The sequence below is a fragment of the Phyllobates terribilis genome, unplaced genomic scaffold, assembly GCF_046119375.1.
Source record: "Phyllobates terribilis strain yellow unplaced genomic scaffold, ASM4611937v1 Scaffold_3__8_contigs__length_932513732, whole genome shotgun sequence".
Lineage (NCBI taxonomy): Eukaryota > Metazoa > Chordata > Amphibia > Anura > Dendrobatidae > Phyllobates > Phyllobates terribilis.
Genome location: NW_027362763.1, coordinates 552,862,815 through 552,883,589, shown reverse-complemented (window position 1 = coordinate 552,883,589; position 20,775 = coordinate 552,862,815). Strand labels below are relative to the sequence as shown.

At 45.5% G+C, this 20,775-nt stretch overlaps 1 protein-coding gene across 8 annotated transcripts in view; it reads right to left on the bottom strand.

The window, feature by feature from the left end:
• The window catches only part of SASH1 (SAM and SH3 domain containing 1), a 1,215,158-nt gene that overhangs the window by 211,277 nt on the left and 983,106 nt on the right, over window positions 1-20,775 (bottom strand). The window contains exon 1 of one of the 8 annotated variants that reach the window (XM_073671386.1): window positions 18,573-18,985. The exons of 6 other annotated variants lie outside the window; for them this stretch is intronic. In XM_073671386.1, the coding sequence (XP_073527487.1) occupies window positions 18,573-18,674 (102 nt within the window). In that variant the 5' untranslated portion in view covers window positions 18,675-18,985. Of the gene's footprint in view, window positions 1-18,572; window positions 18,986-20,775 lie in introns of those variants that run through there. One more of the 8 variants, XM_073671389.1, reaches the window with a different exon arrangement.

The window sequence follows — 20,775 nt, the reverse complement described above, 5'->3', positions numbered from 1 at the left end:
GATCTGCCCGCCCGCTCACCTGGGAGCGCTCACCTGCTACCTGCCTGCTAGCCTACCTGGAGGCTCTGCCGTCACTTGCCGTGCCCACCTGCCTGTCCAGAGACTCCTGCCCGCTCACCTGGGAGCGCTCACCTGCTACCTGCCTGCTAGCCTACCTGGAGGCTCTGCCGTCACTTGCTGTGACCACCTGCCTGTCCAGAGACTCCTGCCCGCTCACCTGGGAGCGCTCACCTGCTACCTGCCTGCTAGCCTACCTGGAGGCTCTGCCGTCACTTGCCGTGACCACCTGCCTGTCCTGAGACTCTTGCCCGCTCACCTGGGAGCGCTCACCTGCTACCTGCCTGCTAGCCTACCTGGAGGCTCTGCCGTCACTTGCCGTGACCACCTGCCTGTCCAGAGACTCTTGCCCACTCACCTGGGAGCGCTCACCTGCTACCTGCCTGCTAGCCTGTCTAGAGACTGTCCCCGTCACTTGCCGTGACCTCCTGCCCTTTTACCCAGAGACTGTCCCTGTCACTTGCTGTGACTACCTGCCCGCCTTCCCTGGGAGCCAGCCGCTTCCTTACAAGGACTGCTCCTTTGTATAGTTGCTCAGAAGTTCCACCTCCCAGACCCGTTACACCTAGTACATGGTAGTAGAGAAGAACAATGACAAACAGACCAAGGAGGAAAGCACGAGTCGTTCATATGCACTCGGGCTACTTATGCATAGTACATTGTAGTAGAGAAGAACAATGACAAACAGACCAAGGAAGAAAGCACCAGCCGTTCATATGCATTCGAGCTACATATGCCTAGTACATGGTAGTAGAGAAGAACAATGACAAACAGACCAAGGAAGAAAGCACGAGCCGTTCACATGCATTCGGGCTACTTATGCATAGTACATTGTAGTAGAGAAGAACAATGACAAACAGACCAAGGAAGAAAGCACCAGCCGTTCATATGCATTCGAGCTACATATGCCTAGTACATGGTAGTTATTGAAGAACAATGACAAACAGACCAAGGAGGAAAGCACGAGTCGTTCATATGCACTTGGGCTACTTATGCATAGTACATTGTAGTAGAGAAGAACAATGACAAACAGACCAAGGAAGAAAGCACCAGCCGTTCATATGCATTCGAGCTACATATGCCTAGTACATGGTAGTAGAGAAGAACAATGACAAACAGACCAAGGAAGAAAGCACCAGCCGTTCATATGCATTCGAGCTACATATGCCTAGTACATGGTAGTAGAGAAGAACAATGACAAACAGACCAAGGAAGAAAGCTCGAGCAGTTCATATGCATTCGAGCTGCATATGCCTAGTACATGGTAGTAGAGAAGAACAATGACAAACAGACCAAGGAGGAAAGCATGAGCCGTTCATATGCATTCGAGCTACATATGCCTAGTACATGGTAGTAGAGAAGAACGATGACAAACAGACCAAGGAGGAAAGCATGAGCCGTTCATATGCATTCGAGCTACATATGCATAGTACATGGTAGTAGAGAAGAACAATGACAAACAGACCAAGGAAGAAAGCACCAGCCGTTAATATGCATTCGAGCTACATATGCATAGTACATGGTAGTAGAGAAGAACAATGACAAACAGACCAAGGAAGAAAGCACCAGCCGTTCATATGCATTCGGGCTACATATGTATAGTACATGGTAGTAGAGAAGAACAATGACAAACAGACCAAAGAAGAAAGCACCAGCCGTTCATATGCATTCGGGCTACAGATGCCTAGTACATGGTAGTAGAGAAGAACAATGACAAACAGACCAAGGAAGAAAGCACGAGCCGTTCACATGCATTCGGGCTACATATGCATAGTACATGGTAGTAGAGAAGAACAATGACAAACAGACCAAGGAAGAAAGCACGAGCCGTTCATATGCATTCGAGCTACATATGCCTAGTACATGGTAGTAGAGAAGAACAATGACAAACAGACCAAGAAGGAAAGCACCAGCCGTTCATATGCATTCGGGCTACTTATGCATAGTACATTGTAGTAGAGAAGAACAATGACAAACAGACCAAGGAGGAAAGCACGAGCCGTTCATATGCATTCGAGCTACATATGCCTAGTACATGGTAGTAGAGAAGAACAATGACAACCAGACCAAGGAAGAAAGCACGAGCCGTTCACATGCATTCGGGCTACTTATGCATAGTACATTGTAGTAGAGAAGAACAATGACAAACAGACCAAGGAAGAAAGCACTAGCCGTTCATATGCATTCGACCAACATATGCCTAGTACATGGTACTAGAGAAGAACAATGACAAACAGACCAAGGAGGAAAGCACGAGTCGTTCATATGCACTCGGGCTACTTATGCATAGTACATTGTAGTAGAGAAGAACAATGACAAACAGACCAAGGAAGAAAGCACCAGCCGTTCATATGCATTCGAGCTACATATGCCTAGTACATGGTAGTAGAGAAGAACAATGACAAACAGACCAAGGAAGAAAGCACGAGCAGTTCATATGCATTCGAGCTACATATGCCTAGTACATGGTAGTAGAGAAGAACAATGACAAACAGACCAAGGAGGAAAGCATGAGCCGTTCATATGCATTCGAGCTACATATGCATAGTACATTGTAGTAGAGAAGAACAATGACAAACAGACCAAGGAGGAAAGCACGAGCCGTTCATATGCATTCGGGCTACATATGCATAGTACATTGTAGTAGAGAAGAACAATGACAAACAGACCAAGGAGGAAAGCACGAGCCGTTCATATGCATTCGGGCTACATATGCATAGTACATTGTAGTAGAGAAGAACAATGACAAACAGACCAAGGAGGAAAGAACGAGCCGTTCATATGCATTCGAGCTACATATGCATAGTACATGGTAGTAGAGAAGAACAATGACAAACAGACCAAGGAGGAAAGCACGAGCCGTTCATATGCATTCGAGCTACATATGCATAGTACATGGTAGTAGAGAAGAACAATGACAAACAGACCAAGGAAGAAAGCACCAGCCGTTCATATGCATTCGGGCTACATATGCCTAGTACATGGTAGTAGAGAAGAACAATGACAAACAGACCAAGGAAGAAAGCACCAGCCGTTCATATGCATTCGGGCTACATATGCATAGTACATGGTAGTAGAGAAGAACAATGACAAACAGACCAAGGAAGAAAGCACGAGCCGTTCATATGCATTCGAGCTACATATCCATAGTACATGGTAGTAGAGAAGAACAATGACAAACAGACCAAGGAGGAAAGCACCAGCCGTTCATATGCATTCGGGCTACATATGCATAGTACATGGTAGCAGAGAAGAACAATGACAAACAGACCAAGGAAGAAAGCACGAGCCGTTCATATGCATTCGAGCTACATATGCCTAGTACATGGTAGTAGAGAAGAACAATGACAAACAGACCAAGGGGGAAAGCACGAGCCGTTCATATGCATTCGAGCTACATATGCCTAGTACATGGTAGTAGAGAAGAACAATGACAAACAGACCAAGGAAGAAAGCACGAGCCGTTCACATGCATTCGAGCTACATATGCCTAGTACATGGTAGTAGAGAAGAACAATGACAAACAGACCAAGGAGGAAAGCACCAGCCGTTCATATGCACTCGGGCTACTTATGCATAGTACATTGTAGTAGAGAAGAACAATGACAAACAGACCAAGGAAGAAAGCACCAGCCGTTCATATGCATTCGAGCTACATATGCCTAGTACATGGTAGTAGAGAAGAACAATGACAAACAGACCAAGGAGGAAAGCATGAGCCGTTCATATGCATTCGAGCTACATATGCATAGTACATTGCAGTAGAGAAGAACAATGACAAACAGACCAAGGAGGAAAGCACGAGCCGTTCATATGCATTCGAGCTACATATGCATAGTACATGGTAGTAGAGAAGAACAATGACAAACAGACCAAGGAGGAAAGCACCAGCCGTTCATATGCATTCGAGCTACATATGCCTAGTACATGGTAGTAGAGAAGAACAATGACAAACAGACCAAAGAGGAAAGCATGAGCCGTTCATATGCATTCGAGCTACATATGCATAGTACATTGTAGTAGAGAAGAACAATGACAAACAGACCAAGGAGGAAAGCACGAGCCGTTCATATGCATTCGGGCTACATATGCATAGTACATTGTAGTAGAGAAGAACAATGACAAACAGACCAAGGAGGAAAGAACGAGCCGTTCATATGCATTCGAGCTACATATGCATAGTACATGGTAGTAGAGAAGAACAATGACAAACAGACCAAGGAGGAAAGCACGAGCCGTTCATATGCATTCGAGCTACATATGCATAGTACATGGTAGTAGAGAAGAACAATGACAAACAGACCAAGGAAGAAAGCACCAGCCGTTCATATGCATCCGGGCTACATATGCCTAGTACATGGTAGTAGAGAAGAACAATGACAAACAGACCAAGGGAGAAAGCACCAGCCGTTCATATGCATTCGGGCTACATATGCATAGTACATGGTAGTAGAGAAGAACAATGACAAACAGACCAAGGAAGAAAGCACGAGCCGTTCATATGCATTCGAGCTACATATGCCTAGTACATGGTAGTAGAGAAGAACAATGACAAACAGACCAAGGAGGAAAGCACCAGCCGTTCATATGCATTCGGGCTACATATGCATAGTACATGGTAGCAGAGAAGAACAATGACAAACAGACCAAGGAAGAAAGCACGAGCCGTTCATATGCATTCGAGCTACATATGCCTAGTACATGGTAGTAGAGAAGAACAATGACAAACAGACCAAGGGGGAAAGCACGAGCCGTTCATATGCATTCGAGCTACATATGCCTAGTACATGGTAGTAGAGAAGAACAATGACAAACAGACCAAGGAAGAAAGCACGAGCCGTTCACATGCATTCGAGCTACATATGCCTAGTACATGGTAGTAGAGAAGAACAATGACAAACAGACCAAGGAGGAAAGCACCAGCCGTTCATATGCACTCGGGCTACTTATGCATAGTACATTGTAGTAGAGAAGAACAATGACAAACAGACCAAGGAAGAAAGCACCAGCCGTTCATATGCATTCGAGCTACATATGCCTAGTACATGGTAGTAGAGAAGAACAATGACAAACAGACCAAGGAGGAAAGCATGAGCCGTTCATATGCATTCGAGCTACATATGCATAGTACATTGTAGTAGAGAAGAACAATGACAAACAGACCAAGGAGGAAAGCACGAGCCGTTCATATGCATTCGGGCTACATATGCATAGTACATTGTAGTAGAGAAGAACAATGACAAACAGACCAAGGAGGAAAGAACGAGCCGTTCATATGCATTCGAGCTACATATGCATAGTACATGGTAGTAGAGAAGAACAATGACAAACAGACCAAGGAGGAAAGCACCAGCCGTTCATATGCATTCGAGCTACATATGCCTAGTACATGGTAGTAGAGAAGAACAATGACAAACAGACCAAAGAGGAAAGCATGAGCCGTTCATATGCATTCGAGCTACATATGCATAGTACATTGTAGTAGAGAAGAACAATGACAAACAGACCAAAGAGGAAAGCATGAGCCGTTCATATGCATTCGGGCTACATATGCATAGTACATTGTAGTAGAGAAGAACAATGACAAACAGACCAAGGAGGAAAGAACGAGCCGTTCATATGCATTCGAGCTACATATGCATAGTACATGGTAGTAGAGAAGAACAATGACAAACAGACCAAGGAGGAAAGCACCAGCCGTTCATATGCATTCGAGCTACATATGCCTAGTACATGGTAGTAGAGAAGAACAATGACAAACAGACCAAGGAGGAAAGCACGAGCCGTTCATATGCATTCGGGCTACATATGCATAGTACATTGTAGTAGAGAAGAACAATGACAAACAGACCAAGGAGGAAAGAACGAGCCGTTCATATGCATTCGAGCTACATATGCATAGTACATGGTAGTAGAGAAGAACAATGACAAACAGACCAAGGAGGAAAGCACGAGCCGTTCATATGCATTCGAGCTACATATGCATAGTACATGGTAGTAGAGAAGAACAATGACAAACAGACCAAGGAAGAAAGCACCAGCCGTTCATATGCATTCGGGCTACATATGTATACTACATGGTAGTAGAGAAGAACAATGACAAACAGACCAAGGAAGAAAGCACCAGCCGTTCATATGCATTCGGGCTACATATGCATAGTACATGGTAGTAGAGAAGAACAATGACAAACAGACCAAGGAAGAAAGCACGAGCCGTTCATATGCATTCGAGCTACATATGCCTAGTACATGGTAGTAGAGAAGAACAATGACAAACAGACCAAGGAAGAAAGCACAAGCCGTTCATATGCATTCGGGCTACATATGCATAGTACATGGTAGCAGAGAAGAACAATGACAAACAGACCAAGGAAGAAAGCACGAGCCGTTCATATGCATTCGAGCTACATATGCCTAGTACATGGTAGTAGAGAAGAACAATGACAAACAGACCAAGGAGGAAAGCACGAGCCGTTCATATGCATTCGAGCTACATATGCCTAGTACATGGTAGTAGAGAAGAACAATGACAAACAGACCAAGGAAGAAAGCACCAGCCGTTAATATGCATTCGAGCTACATATGCCTAGTACATGGTAGTAGAGAAGAACAATGACAAACAGACCAAGGAGGAAAGCACGAGCCGTTCACAGGCAATCGGGTTACATATGCCTAGTACATGGTAGTAGAGAAGAACGATGACAAACAGACCAAGGAGGAAAGCACGAGCCGTTCATATGCATTCGAGCTACATATCCATAGTACATGGTAGTAGAGAAGAACAATGACAAACAGACCAAGGAGGAAAGCACGAGCTGTTCATATGCATTCGGGTTACATATGCCTAGTACATGGTAGTAGTAAAGAACAATGACAAACAGACCAAGGAAGAAAGCACGAGCCGTTCATATGTATTCGGGCTACTTATGCCTAGTACATGGTAGTAGAGAAGAACAATGACAAACAGACAAAGGAAGAAAGCACCAGCCGTTCATATGCATTCGGGCTACATATGCCTAGTACATGGTAGTAGAGAAGAACGATGACAAACAGACCAAGGAGGAAAGCACGAGCCGTTCATATGCATTCGAGCTACATATCCATAGTACATGGTAGTAGAGAAGAACAATGACAAACAGACCAAGGAGGAAAGCACGAGCTGTTCATATGCATTCGGGTTACATATGCCTAGTACATGGTAGTAGTAAAGAACAATGACAAACAGACCAAGGAAGAAAGCACGAGCCGTTCATATGTATTCGGGCTACTTATGCCTAGTACATGGTAGTAGAGAAGAACAATGACAAACAGACAAAGGAAGAAAGCACCAGCCGTTCATATGCATTCGGGCTACATATGCCTAGTACATGGTAGTAGAGAAGAACAATGACAAACAGACCAAGGAGGAAAGCACGAGCCGTTCATGCATGGTTGCAGACGTTACTTTGACTACTAGCACACTAACAAAAACCCAATAACATGATGTTCTATGCGCACAGAACGATTGTATTAACGATCATTCTGTGTCAGCCTATCCAAACAAGCCAGCAAATGACCAACAATTGGTTGTATAAAAAGCCGATTGGTGACTGTTTCAAGGCAGAAGAGAGGGGTGGGGAAAAGTCAGTGTAAATGGGCCCTTTCAAACCATGGTATCCACATGCACAAAGAAAGCTTCCATCATAAGTAACTGAAAGATGCCAATAACTTGATGTCTGATCTGTGAAGACAACGTTCAGATTGTCTTCTTACCGAGTTATTACTAATCTATTAGATTAACCATATACTTAATGGTTGGCCTCCGGGAAGAACAATTCGACCTACAAGTACATTAATAGGAAATGACAGCACAATGTACTTTTCAGACACGGCACTAAATGACATGTTTAATGAGGGCGTTTCTGTGCCACTTTACCTCTTTTTAATAGCCTTCACTGTTTGATTTCTCTATAGTGGCCATGAAACCTTAGATTTAAAACCAGATGCCTGACTCCAGTAAGGACAAACCACTACAATAACTGGACTGTTCACTGTCGGGAATTTCAGAAGACACATCTACAGCTTGTTTTTATCTCCTCTGAATGAGCGTATCTGTCTACGAGGCCAGTGGTAGAATGGATGCTGTACTTTATGAATAGGACAGACTGGGGCTCTCTATATGACCTCCTGTGGGCGGACCCTCTGTACGGCTTTCAGTGGACCACATCTTTCTTCAGAGAATCCAGCACAAGTATGCATTTAACATACACTTTTCGCTAGCTCCGATGTCTTGATCAGATATAAGATAAACTGCTACATATGTAGAATTTGGGGAATTTATTCTCCTCATTATGTGACAAAAGTTAGTCTACAAATCTGAAATGGCTTCAGAAGAAATTCTATCTGTACAAGACGGTGATGCCGCCTGACCCTTGCCTCTGCCAGATGCTTGCCTTATGACAGAACGTCAACACCACCAAATGGAGTAAAGTCTGCATATGCATTCACTTAAAGACGTGGTCCCTCAGATATGCCATAAATGTCTGATGCAGGTCCCACTCCGGAGACCAGCAAGAGTCCTGAGAATGGGAGCGAACAGTTGGGCACAACTTTCTGAACTCTCATAGAAGTTAATTGAAAGAGCCGTCAATGAATAAATACCTCTTTATTCCTGTTGGTGCATATCAGGATCCCATAAATGTCCAAGATAGGAATACCCCACTTGCAGTAACTACAGACTTAAAGGGGTTGTCCCCTTTCAGACAATGTTCTGCATCAGCTGCAGTTTGGTAAAAAAATAACAAACCCCACTGTACTCACCTTTCCCAGGTCCACTGACAAGTCTCTGCCACTGCTCCCAGTGTCTGGTATTGACTAGCAATGGCGTTACATTGACGGCGCTAGAGTCAATCAGCGAGCTGAGTATCTCTGCCAGTGTAGATGGAATGCCGCACTCAGAGCCACTGAGCTCACTCACTGGCTGCCGCACTCTTGAAGTGCGGCAGCCAATAACATACATTGGGACTAGTGGCGGAAACTCACCGGTGGGCCTGGGTAAAGCGAGTTCAGCGGGGTTTGTTATTCTTTTAACAAACTGAAGCAGAAGATTGTCTGAATGGGGTTCAACCCATTTATAGCCCCCATGCACATTAGATAGTTTTCATTTAGCTAACAGTTACCTATCCTAACTTTCCCATACATAGGGATGATTTGCCAAAATCTTCTTTTAACATTATTTAATATACACGTTGTTATGATCTGCTGGTTCCAGTGGTCGTCACGTGATCATGAGCATGCAATGTTCTACTGAAAGAAGAGGATGACAATCTAGTTGGCATGTGACCAAAGCATACAAATCATACATGAGGTCACAGGTGACCACTGGAAGCGGAGCCGAATCCTAACAGTATGTTCATTAACAGGGCCAGACGACCCCTTTAAAAGAGCCTTCATTTTCAAATAAGTGGAATCCTATTACTCACCACTAGAAAAGGACTTCCAGCCCTACCTCATACTACACCATGATGCTCGTACTGTGAGTCTTTTGCCCCATTTGAGTAACACTAGAGTATGACAGAAGACTGATAGGGGTCATATTGTTGACTTTGAGAGAGGTTAACGTGAACTTTTTAGTTTCAGCTGCACAAAGTTTTAAAAGCATTTCGAAAATAGCTTTATTTACAAGTGTCAAGATTTTCACTTTAGCAAGAATGATGACCAAACTGTCTAGAGACTGTTTTCTCAGCACTGGGAACGGTATCAGAGTAGGAGAACACATCTTGTTACCAAAATAATTTGTTCTACTTAACATGCATATGCCTAAATTGTTTTTAATGATTGCAACAGCCATTTACAGTTAGGTCCACATATATTTGGACAGAGACAACATTTTTCTAATTTTGGGTCTAGACATTACCACAATGAATTTTAAACAAAACAATTCAGATGCAGTTGAAGTTCAGACTTTCATCTTTCATTTGAGGGTATCCACATTAAAATTGGATGAAGAGTTTAGGAGTTTCAGCTCCTTAACATGTGCCACCCTGTTTTTAAAGGGACCAAAAGTAATTGGACAATTGACTCCAAGGCTATTTCATGGACAGGTGTGGGCAATCCCTTCGTTATGTCATTCTCAATTAAGCTGATAAAAGGCCTGGAGTTGATTTGAGGTATGGTGCTTGCATTTGGAAGGTTTTGCTGTGAAGTAAACATGCGGTCAAAGGAGCTCTCCATGCAGGTGAAACAAGCCATCCTTAAGCTGAAAAAACAGAAAAAACCCATCCGAGAAATTGCTACAATATTAGGAGTGGCAAAATCTACAGTTTTGGTACATCTTGAGAAAGAAAGAAAGAAAGCACTGGTGAACTCATCAATGCAAAAAGACTTGGGCGCCCACGGAAGACAACAGTGGTGGATGATCGCAGAATAATCTCCATGGTGAAGACAAAACCCCTTCACAACAACCAACCAAGTGAACAACACTCTCCAGGAGGTAGGCGTATCAATATCCAAATCTACCATAAAGAGAAGACTGCATGAAAGTAAATACAGAGGGTTCACTGCATGGTGCAAGCCACTCATAAGCATCAAGAATAAAAAGGCTAGACTGGACTTTGCTAAAAAAACATCTAAAAAAGCCAGCACAGTTCTGGAAGAACATTCTTTCGACAGATGATACCAAGATCAACCTCTACCAGAATGATGGAAAGAGAAAAGTATGGCAAAGGCGTGGTACAGCTCATGATCCAAAGCATACCACATCATCTGTAAAACACGGCAGAGGCAGTGTGATGACTTGGGCATGCATGGCTGCCAGTGGCACTGCGTCACTAGTGTTTATTGATGATGTGACACAGGACAGATGCAGCCGAATGAATTCTGATGTATTCAGAGCCATACTGTGTGCTCAGATCCAGCCAAATGCAGCCAAACTGATTGGTCGTCATTTCATACTACAGATGGACAAGGACCCAAAACATAAAGCCAAAGCAACCCAGGAGTTTATTAAAGCAAAGAAGTGGAATATTCTTGAATGGCCAAGTCAGTCACCTGATCTCAACCCAATTGAGCATGCATTTCACTTGTTAAAGACTAAACTTCAGACTGAAAGGCCCACAAACAAACAGCAACTGAAAACCACCGCAGTGAAGGCCTGGCAGAGCATCAAGAAGGAGGAAACACAGCATCTGGTGATGTCCATGAGTTCAAGACTTCAGGCAGTCATTGCCAACAAAGGGTTTTCATCCAAGTACTAGAAATGAACATTTTATTTACAATTATTTAATCTGTCCAATTACTATCACCATAGTTTTATAAGTTATAAACCCTGCCCATCACTTTTTAAAGCATGTGAATGGGGTTCCCACAACCTCTTTATACCCTTATAAGTGCCACTGAATATCTCTGAAAAAGTATTTTATTCATGCATGCCAATTGCACAGGCCGGTGCAATTGGCATCTCCGAATCGCACTTGGCCCCTTGTCAGTCCTTTCGACTCTTCTATCTTGATGGAAGTGGATGATGTCTTTTACGTCATCCACGCAGTGCTCGAAATTTTGTGCCAGCGCAGTTGAATCAGAGACCTGCAGAGATCAGGGCAAGCACGCCACGCTCTTTCCCAGGGCAGAGCAAAGTCCTGTAGTGCGCAGAAGCAGGCTTCACTTCAACAACATCAGCTCCCTGATATGCAGAAGCAAGGCGCCGGCGAAGGTCTCTGACTCAACTGCGCAGGCGTGAGACTTCAAACACTACATACATGACGTTGAAGGTGTAATCCACTTCCATTAAGATAGAAGGGGTGTAGTTTGGAGGGACTGAGGAGGCGCCGAGCTCAGTCTGGAGACACCCATTGGATCCAGCGCCAGACATGAATAAAAGACTATTTTGGAGGTATGCAGGAGCTCTTATGAGGTTTTAAAGAGGTTGTAGGAACCCATTCAAATGCTTTATTAGGTGATGGACCAGGTTTATATGGTATAAAACTGGTGACAGTTTCACTTTAATTATTATGTTTTACCATATGAACATAGAGTGTAATCACGTGTATTTCAGAGAAGTCCCATGCACCACAAGGAGAACACCGCACAAACTGGGCTCGACCTTCCACCCAGCCAAAGAATGAAACCATGTCTAAGGCAACAGAGATAAAGAAAAACGTCATTTATTTATTCATTCCATCAGATCAAAAAAAACAGTAGCAAAACAATGTAGCAACATTTCGGCCATATGGCCTTAATCAGGCGAATCAAGAATAAAAAGGAATAGATACAGACAAGCACATGTGGCAGCTATTTAAACAGTATGGTCACACATTGTGACCGGCAGTAGCTGCCACATCTGCTTGTCTGTATTTATTGCTTTTTGTATTTGTCTTGCTTGATAAAGGCCACATGGCCGAAACATCGCTACATTGCTATGTTACTATTTTTGCCTTTTAATCTGATGGAATGAATAAAAGATGGTCTATCTCTGGTGCCTTAGAGCCTTGGCCAGTTGTAGTCAGCAATAAATGACTTGTGGCCAGATGTTACATCTGCATTTCGCGTTCTGTATGACCCGAACTTGACAGCCTCATATATGCCAGGGAGCCCATGGCCGGTCCTACATTGCAGTCTGTACTCGGATGTGTGAATCTGACCTTACACTGAATATAATATCAACTAATGCACATCATACCACAATAAATGTGAAGGAGCCTTTAGCTGATCTCAAGCTCAAGACCACAAATAGCATATCGCTACAATAATGTGACAATTTCCCAAGAATCACTCACAGGGGTGCCAAGGATGTGCTGTTTGGGAATGTAACTGAAAAAGGCATATATGGGACATATAGCAAGCAATATATGGGGCTTCATGGTGCCTACTCATAAGCACAGGATCGCTCAATAAACAGGGGTCAGTCCTAAAGGATTGGTCTACCCTAACAGTATGGGGAAACAATCATGTATCACTACAGTCTGGATAGATAGAGAATAAAAATCTATGTCCCTTAAGGATTGGTCTACCCTGACAGTATGGGGAAACAACCATGTTCACGAAAATTCCATGCCGAAATCCACACCAAATCTGAGTACAAATCCCACGCATGTGAACATGGCTTCTGCATCCGGATTTTAAGCTGTGCTGTGGAAAAAAAGATTTGCTGCAGAAATTGGCAACGAGCTATTTCCACATGTGAAAACCAAGGATTAGCTCCATTGAAAAACTTCTGGTGCTAGTCTTGATGTGGATCTGCTGCAATCCCACCGCAGAGGTCCGAGCAGGAGTGTTGGATCAGGTAGCAATTACGAGTCGGAGTCACAATATGCATATCTGACACTTGTGGACCAGCCCTAAGAGGTCTATATCTATGCTAGTTCCATCACTGGCACAGGTTTTTATGCACTGGGAGACTGTCAGACTTGGAAAGTGGAAAATGATGTATAAATACATCCCAAGATGTATAAGGAGTTTGTGAAACCACTTACAAGATATGTGTAAACTGGCAATAAGTGACAGACGCCCAAGTATTGGTGCATACAATAAATTGCTGGCACTGTCGTCACTTCTAATACAGGGTGGAGACCATCCTATAAGCAGATGACAGGTACGGCCATATAAGCGCAGGCAGCACTGGAGCATCCTTACTACCTACCACTAGTACTCAGTCACACCAGAGTGAGAGGAGCCAGAGGCATTCCCTCCGCCATCTGCTCACTGACCCCTGATGGCTCCCAGGGCACAGTTCACACAGGGATGAGACCTGAGCTGGCCATCCTCTACACACTATAGCCAGCCTTGGAAGGTGCGGATTCTTCCTCAGAAGTCCCGGCTAGTAGTCTTCATTGTAGCACTCCCATGGAAAAAGTATTATTACACATAACTAATATATGACCCAGAAGTTAACAGACTATTTACACTGACAACAGTACATGCAACCGATACAGCAGGCAGAAAGGCACAGCTAGCAATCATATATCAGCGCCACATGTTATGTATAGACGGATAAATGGTGTCACATCATTCTACAGATAAGCACCGGAATTATCTGTGCCGCATATAACAATACTGTGAGATGGTACATCCGGAGCACACAGCAAAGGGCAATGTGACTGATCCCACAGACCTGATGAGCCATCCCAAAACTATCAGCATATTCACCAATATCGACGGGAAGCGCTGAGAGATCATGGTACAAACCCTAGCACAGCATAACACACCATTGTGCCAAGGAGGGTAGAGCAGAGCACATATAAAACACCACTGTGCCATGGAGGGTAGAGCAGAGCACATATAACACACCACTGTGCCATGGAGGGTAGAGCAGAGCACATATAACACACCACTGTGCCATGGAGGGTAGAGCAGAGCACATATAACATAACACTGTGCCATGGAGAGTAGAGCAGAGCACATATAACATACCACTGTGCCATGGAGGGTAGAGCAGAGCACATATAACACACCATTGTGCCATGGAGGGTAGAGCAGAGCACATATAACACACCACTGTGCCATGGAGGGTAGAGCAGAGCACATATAACATACCACTGTGCCATGGAGGGTAGAGCAGAGCACATATAACATACCACTGTGCCATGGAGGGTAGAGCAGAGCACATATAACATACCACTGTGCCATGGAGGGTAGAGCAGAGCACATATAACATAACACTGTGCCATGGAGAGTAGAGCAGAGCACATATAACACACCACTGTGCCATGGAGAGTAGAGCAGAGCACATATAACACACCATTGTGCCATGGAGGGTAGAGCAGAGCACATATAAAACACCACTGTGCCATGGAGAGTAGAGCAGAGCACATATAACATACCACTGTGCCATGGAGGGTAGAGCAGAGCACATATAACACACCACTGTGCCATGGAGAGTAGAGCAGAGCACATATAACACACCATTGTGCCATGGAGAGTAGAGCAGAGCACATATAACACACCATTGTGCCATGGAGAGTAGAGCAGAGCACATATAACACACCACTGTGCCATGGAGGGTAGACCAGAGCACATATAACACACCACTGTGCCATGGAGAGTAGAGCAGAGCACATATAACATACCATTGTGCCATGGAGGGTAGACCAGAGCACATATAACACACCATTGTGCCATGGAGAGTAGAGCAGAGCACATATAAAACACCACTGTGCCATGGAGAGTAGAGCAGAGCACATATAAAACACCACTGTGCCATGGAGAGTAGAGCAGAGCACATATAACACACCATTGTGCCATGGAGGGTAGACCAGAGCACATATAACACACCACTGTGCCATGGAGAGTAGAGCAGAGCACATATAACACACCATTGTGCCATGGAGGGTAGAGCAGAGCACATATAACACACCATTGTGCCATGGAGAGTAGCGCAGAGCACATATAACACACCATTGTGCCATGGAGGGTAGAGCAGAGCACATATAACACACCATTGTGCCATGGAGGGTAGAGCAGAGCACATATAACATACCACTGTGCCATGGAGAGTAGAGCAGAGCACATATAACACACCATTGTGCCATGGAGAGTAGCGCAGAGCACATATAACACACCATTGTGCCATGGAGGGTAGAGCAGAGCACATATAGCATACCATTGTGCCATGGAGAGTAGAGCAGAGCACATATAACATACCACTGTGCCATGGAGGGTAGAGCAGAGCACATATAACACACCACTGTGCCATGGAGGGTAGAGCAGAGCACATATAACACACCATTGTGCCATGGAGAGTAGCGCAGAGCACATATAACACACCATTGTGCCATGGAGAGTAGCGCAGAGCACATATAACACACCATTGTGCCATGGAGAGTAGCGCAGAGCACATATAACACACCATTGTGCCATGGAGGGTAGAGCAGAGCACATATAGCACACCACTGTGCCATGGAGGGTAGAGCAGAGCACATATAACATACCACTGTGCCATGGAGAGTAGAGCAGAGCACATATAACACACCATTGTGCCATGGAGGATAGAGCAGAGCACATATAACATACCACTGTGCCAAGGAGGGTAGAGCAGAGCACATATAAAACACCACTGTGCCATGGAGAGTAGAGCAGAGCACATATAACATACCACTGTGCCATGGAGGGTAGAGCAGAGCACATATAACACACCACTGTGCCATGGAGAGTAGAGCAGAGCACATATAACATACCATTGTGCCATGGAGGGTAGAGCAGAGCACATATAACATACCACTGTGCCATGGAGGGTAGAGCAGAGCACATGTAACACACCATTGTGCCATGGAGGGTAGAGCAGAGCACATATAACACACCATTGTGCCATGGAGGGTAGAGCAGAGCACATATAACACACCACTGTGCCATGGAGGGTAGAGCAGAGCACATATAACACACCACTGTGCCATGGAGAGTAGAGCAGAGCACATATAAAACACCACTGTGCCATGGAGGGTAGAGCAGAGCACATATAACACACCACTGTGCCATGGAGAGTAGAGCAGAGCACATATAACATACCACTGTGCCATGGAGGGTAGAGCAGAGCACATATAACACACCACTGTGCCATAGAGGGCAGAACAGAGCACATATAACATACCACTGTGCCATGGAGGGTAGAGCAGAGCACATATAACATACCACTGTGCCATGGAGAGTAGAGCAGAGCACATATAACACACCACTGTGCCATGGAGAGTAGAGCAGAGCACATATAACATACCACTGTGCCATGGAGGGTAGAGCAGAGCACATATAACACACCATTGTGCCATGGAGGGTAGAGCAGAGCACATATAACACACCATTGTGCCATGGAGGGTAGAGCAGAGCACATATAACACACCATTGTGCCATGGAGGGTAGAGCAGAGCACATATAACACACCATTGTGCCATGGAGGGTAGAGCAGAGCACATATAGCACACCACTGTGCCATGGAGGGTAGAGCAGAGCACATATAACATACCACTGTGCCATGGAGAGTAGAGCAGAGCACATATAACACACCATTGTGCCAAGGAGGGTAGAGCAGAGCACATATAACACACCACTGTGCCATGGAGAGTAGAGCAGAGCACATATAACACACCATTGTGCCATGGAGGGTAGAGCAGAGCACATATAACACACCACTGTGCCATGGAGGGTAGAGCAGAGCTCATATAACACACCATTGTGCCATGGAGGGTAGAGCAGAGCACATATAACACACCATTGTGCCATGGAGGGTAGAGCAGAGCACATATAACACACCATTGTGCCATGGAGGGTAGAGCAGAGCACATATAACATACCACTCTGTGCCCCTGATCAGAGAAGTAGAGCAGGCCACTCATAATATCACACTCTGTGCCACTAATCAGGTAGTTAAGTGCATGGGTACACAGCATGACATACAAATCTATGCCTCTAATCAGGTAAGTAGTGCAGGGCACACATAACATACCACTCTGTGCCCATGATCAGATAGGAAGAGCATGGCATACATGACATAATAGTCTGTGCCCATGATCAGGTAATGGATACCACTGTGTGCCCCGATCAGGTGGATGGATACCACTGTGTGCCCTGATCAGGTGGATGGATAACACTGTGTGCCCCAATCAGGTGGATGGATACCACTCTGTGCCCATGATCAGGTGGATGGATACCACTCTGCCAATGATCACGTGGATGGATACCACTGTGTGCCCATGATCACCACTCTGTGCCTATGATCAGGTGGATGGATATCACTCTGTGCCCATAATCAGGTGGATGGATAGCTCTCTGTGCCTATGATCAGGTCGATGGATACCTCTCTATGCCCATGATCACCACTCTGTGCCCATGATCAGGTGGATGGCTAACTCTCTATGCCCATAATCACCACTCTGTGCACATGATCAGGTGGATGGCTACCTCTCTATGCCAATGATCACCACTCTGTGCCCATGATCAGGTGGATGGCTACCTCTCTATGCCCATAATCACCACTCTGTGCCCATGATCAGGTGGATGGCTACCTCTCTATGCCCATGATCATCACTCTGTGACCATGATCAGGTGGATGGCTACCTCTCTATGCCCATGATCACCACTCTGTGCCCATGATCAGGTGGATGGCTACCTCTCTATGCCCATGATCACCACTCTGTGACCATGATCAGGTGGATGGCTACCTCTCTATGCCAATGATCACCACTCTGTGCCCATGATCAGGTGGATGGCTACCTCTCTATGCCCATGATCACCACTCTGTGACCATGATCAGGTGGATGGCTACCTCTCTATGCCCATAATCACCACTCTGTGCCCATGATCAGGTGGATGGCTACCTCTCTATGCCCATGATCACCACTCTGTGCCCATGATCAGGTGGATGGCTACCTCTCTATGCCCATGATCACCACTCTGTGCCCATGATCAGGTGGATGGCTACCTCTCTGTGCCCCTGCTCCGGTAGGTGGAACAGTGTAGTCAATCAGCTGCTCCACAATCTAGGCACCTATGGATTTGTATGTCCTGGGATGGCAGCCTCCTGGGGGTCTCTACCCAGCCCCTCCCCCACTCACCAGCATTCCCATCACCTCTGTCCAGAGGTCGGAGAAGGAGTCAGACACGATGCCCTCAGCTTGCGGCTCTGGGCTGCTGGCTTCTGCCTGTTCCCCGTCCATGGTGGTGCAGCCACGATGCTTCAGGACGTGTCAGTGCCCTCTGCTCCTCACTAGTAACATTCCGGAGGTGGCAGCTGTGGGGGAGGCACTCTAGACCTCGCGGTGCCCCCCTGTGCCCGCTGTACCATGGTGCCGCCTGCGTGTACCCGAACAGCGAAGACTGCCACTAACTCCAAATTACTTGTCGGGCGCCTGGACTGGACCACAGAGTTTGAGCAGGGGGAGGCAGCAGACGGAGTTTTGTCCCAGCTGCTCAGTGAGACTTGTGTGCGCCCAGGCTGTGTGCAGTGTCTGTGCCTCGGAATGTGCGCACCTCCCCCTCCTGACTAGTGTGCTCGCCCGTCTCCAAAGGACTGTGGGGAACACGCCAGTGACAGCTCCGGGGATAAGGGGCCACTATATACAGGGCCACCATAACACAGGGCCACCATAATACAGGGCCACCATAACACAGGGCCACTCTATACAGGGCCATCATAATACCGAGCCACTATATACAGGGTCACTATATACAGGGCCATCATAATACCGAGCCACTATATACAGGGTCACCATAATACAGGGCCACTATAATACAGGGCCACATAATACCGAGCCACTATATACGGGACCACCATAATACCGGGCCACATTAATACAGAGCCACTATATACAGGGTCACCATAATACTGGGCCACTATATACAGGGTCACCATAATACAGGGCCACTATAATACAGGGCCACATAATACCGAGCCACTATATACGGGACCACCATAATACCGGGCCACATTAATACAGAGCCACTATATACAGGTCCACATTAATACCGAGCCACTATATACAGGGCCACTATATACAGGGCCATATTAATACAAAGCCACTATATACAGTCATGGCCAAAAGTTTTGAGAATAACACCAAAATTATATTTTCACATGATCTGCTGGCCTCTGGTTTTTATTAGTGTTTGTCTGATGCTTATATCACATACAGAAATATAATTGCAATCATATTATGAGTACCAATAGGTTATATTGACAGTTAGAATGAGTTAATGCAGCAAGTCAATATTTGCAGTGTTGCCCCTTCTTCTTCAAGACCTCTGTAATTCTCCCTGGCATGCTCTCAATAAACTTTTGGACCAAATCCTGACTGATAGCAGTCCATTCTTGCATAATCAATGCTTGCATTTTGCCAGAATTTGTTGGTTTTTGTTTGTCCACCCGTCTCTTGATGATTGACCACAAGTTCTCAATGGGATTAAGATCTGGGGAGTTTCCAGGCCATGGACCCAAAATCTCTATGTTTTGTTCCATGAGCCATTTAGTTATCACCTTTGCTTTATGGCAAGGTGCTCCATCATGCTGGAAAAGGCATTGTTGGGCGCCAAACTGCTCTTGGACGGTTGGGAGAAGTTGCTCTTGGAGGACATTCTGGTACCATTCTTTATTCATGGCTGTGTTTTTAGGCAAGACTGTGAGTGAGCCGATTCCCTTGGCTGAGAAGCAACCCCACACATGAATGGTTTCAGGATGCTTTACAGTTGGCATGAGACAAGACTGGTGGTAGCACTCACCTCTTCTCCGAATAAGCTGTTTTCCAGATGTCCCAAACAATCGAAAAGGGGATTCATCAGAGAAAATGACTTTGCCCCAGTCCTCAGCAGTCCACTCCCTGTACCTTTTGCAGAATATCAGTCGGTCCCTGATGTTTTTTCTGGAGAGAAGTGGCTTCTTTGCTGCCCTCCTTGAAACCAGCCCTTGCTCAAAGAGTCTCCGCCTCACAGTGTGTGCAGAAGCACTCACACCAGCCTGCTGCCATTCCTGAGCAAGCTCGGCACTGCTGGTAGTCAGATCCCGCAGCCAAAACAGTTTTATGATACGGTCCTGGCGCTTGCTGGTCTTTCTTGGGCGCCCTGGAGCCTTTTTGACAACAATGGAAGCTCTCTCCTTGAAGTTCTTGATGATGCGATAGATTGTTGACTGAGGTGCAATCTTTGTAGCTGCGATACTCTTCCCTGTTAGGCCATTTTTGTGCAGTGCAATGATGGCTGCACGTGTTTCTTTAGAGATAACCATGGTTAACTGAAGAGAAACAATGATACCAAGAACCAGCCTCC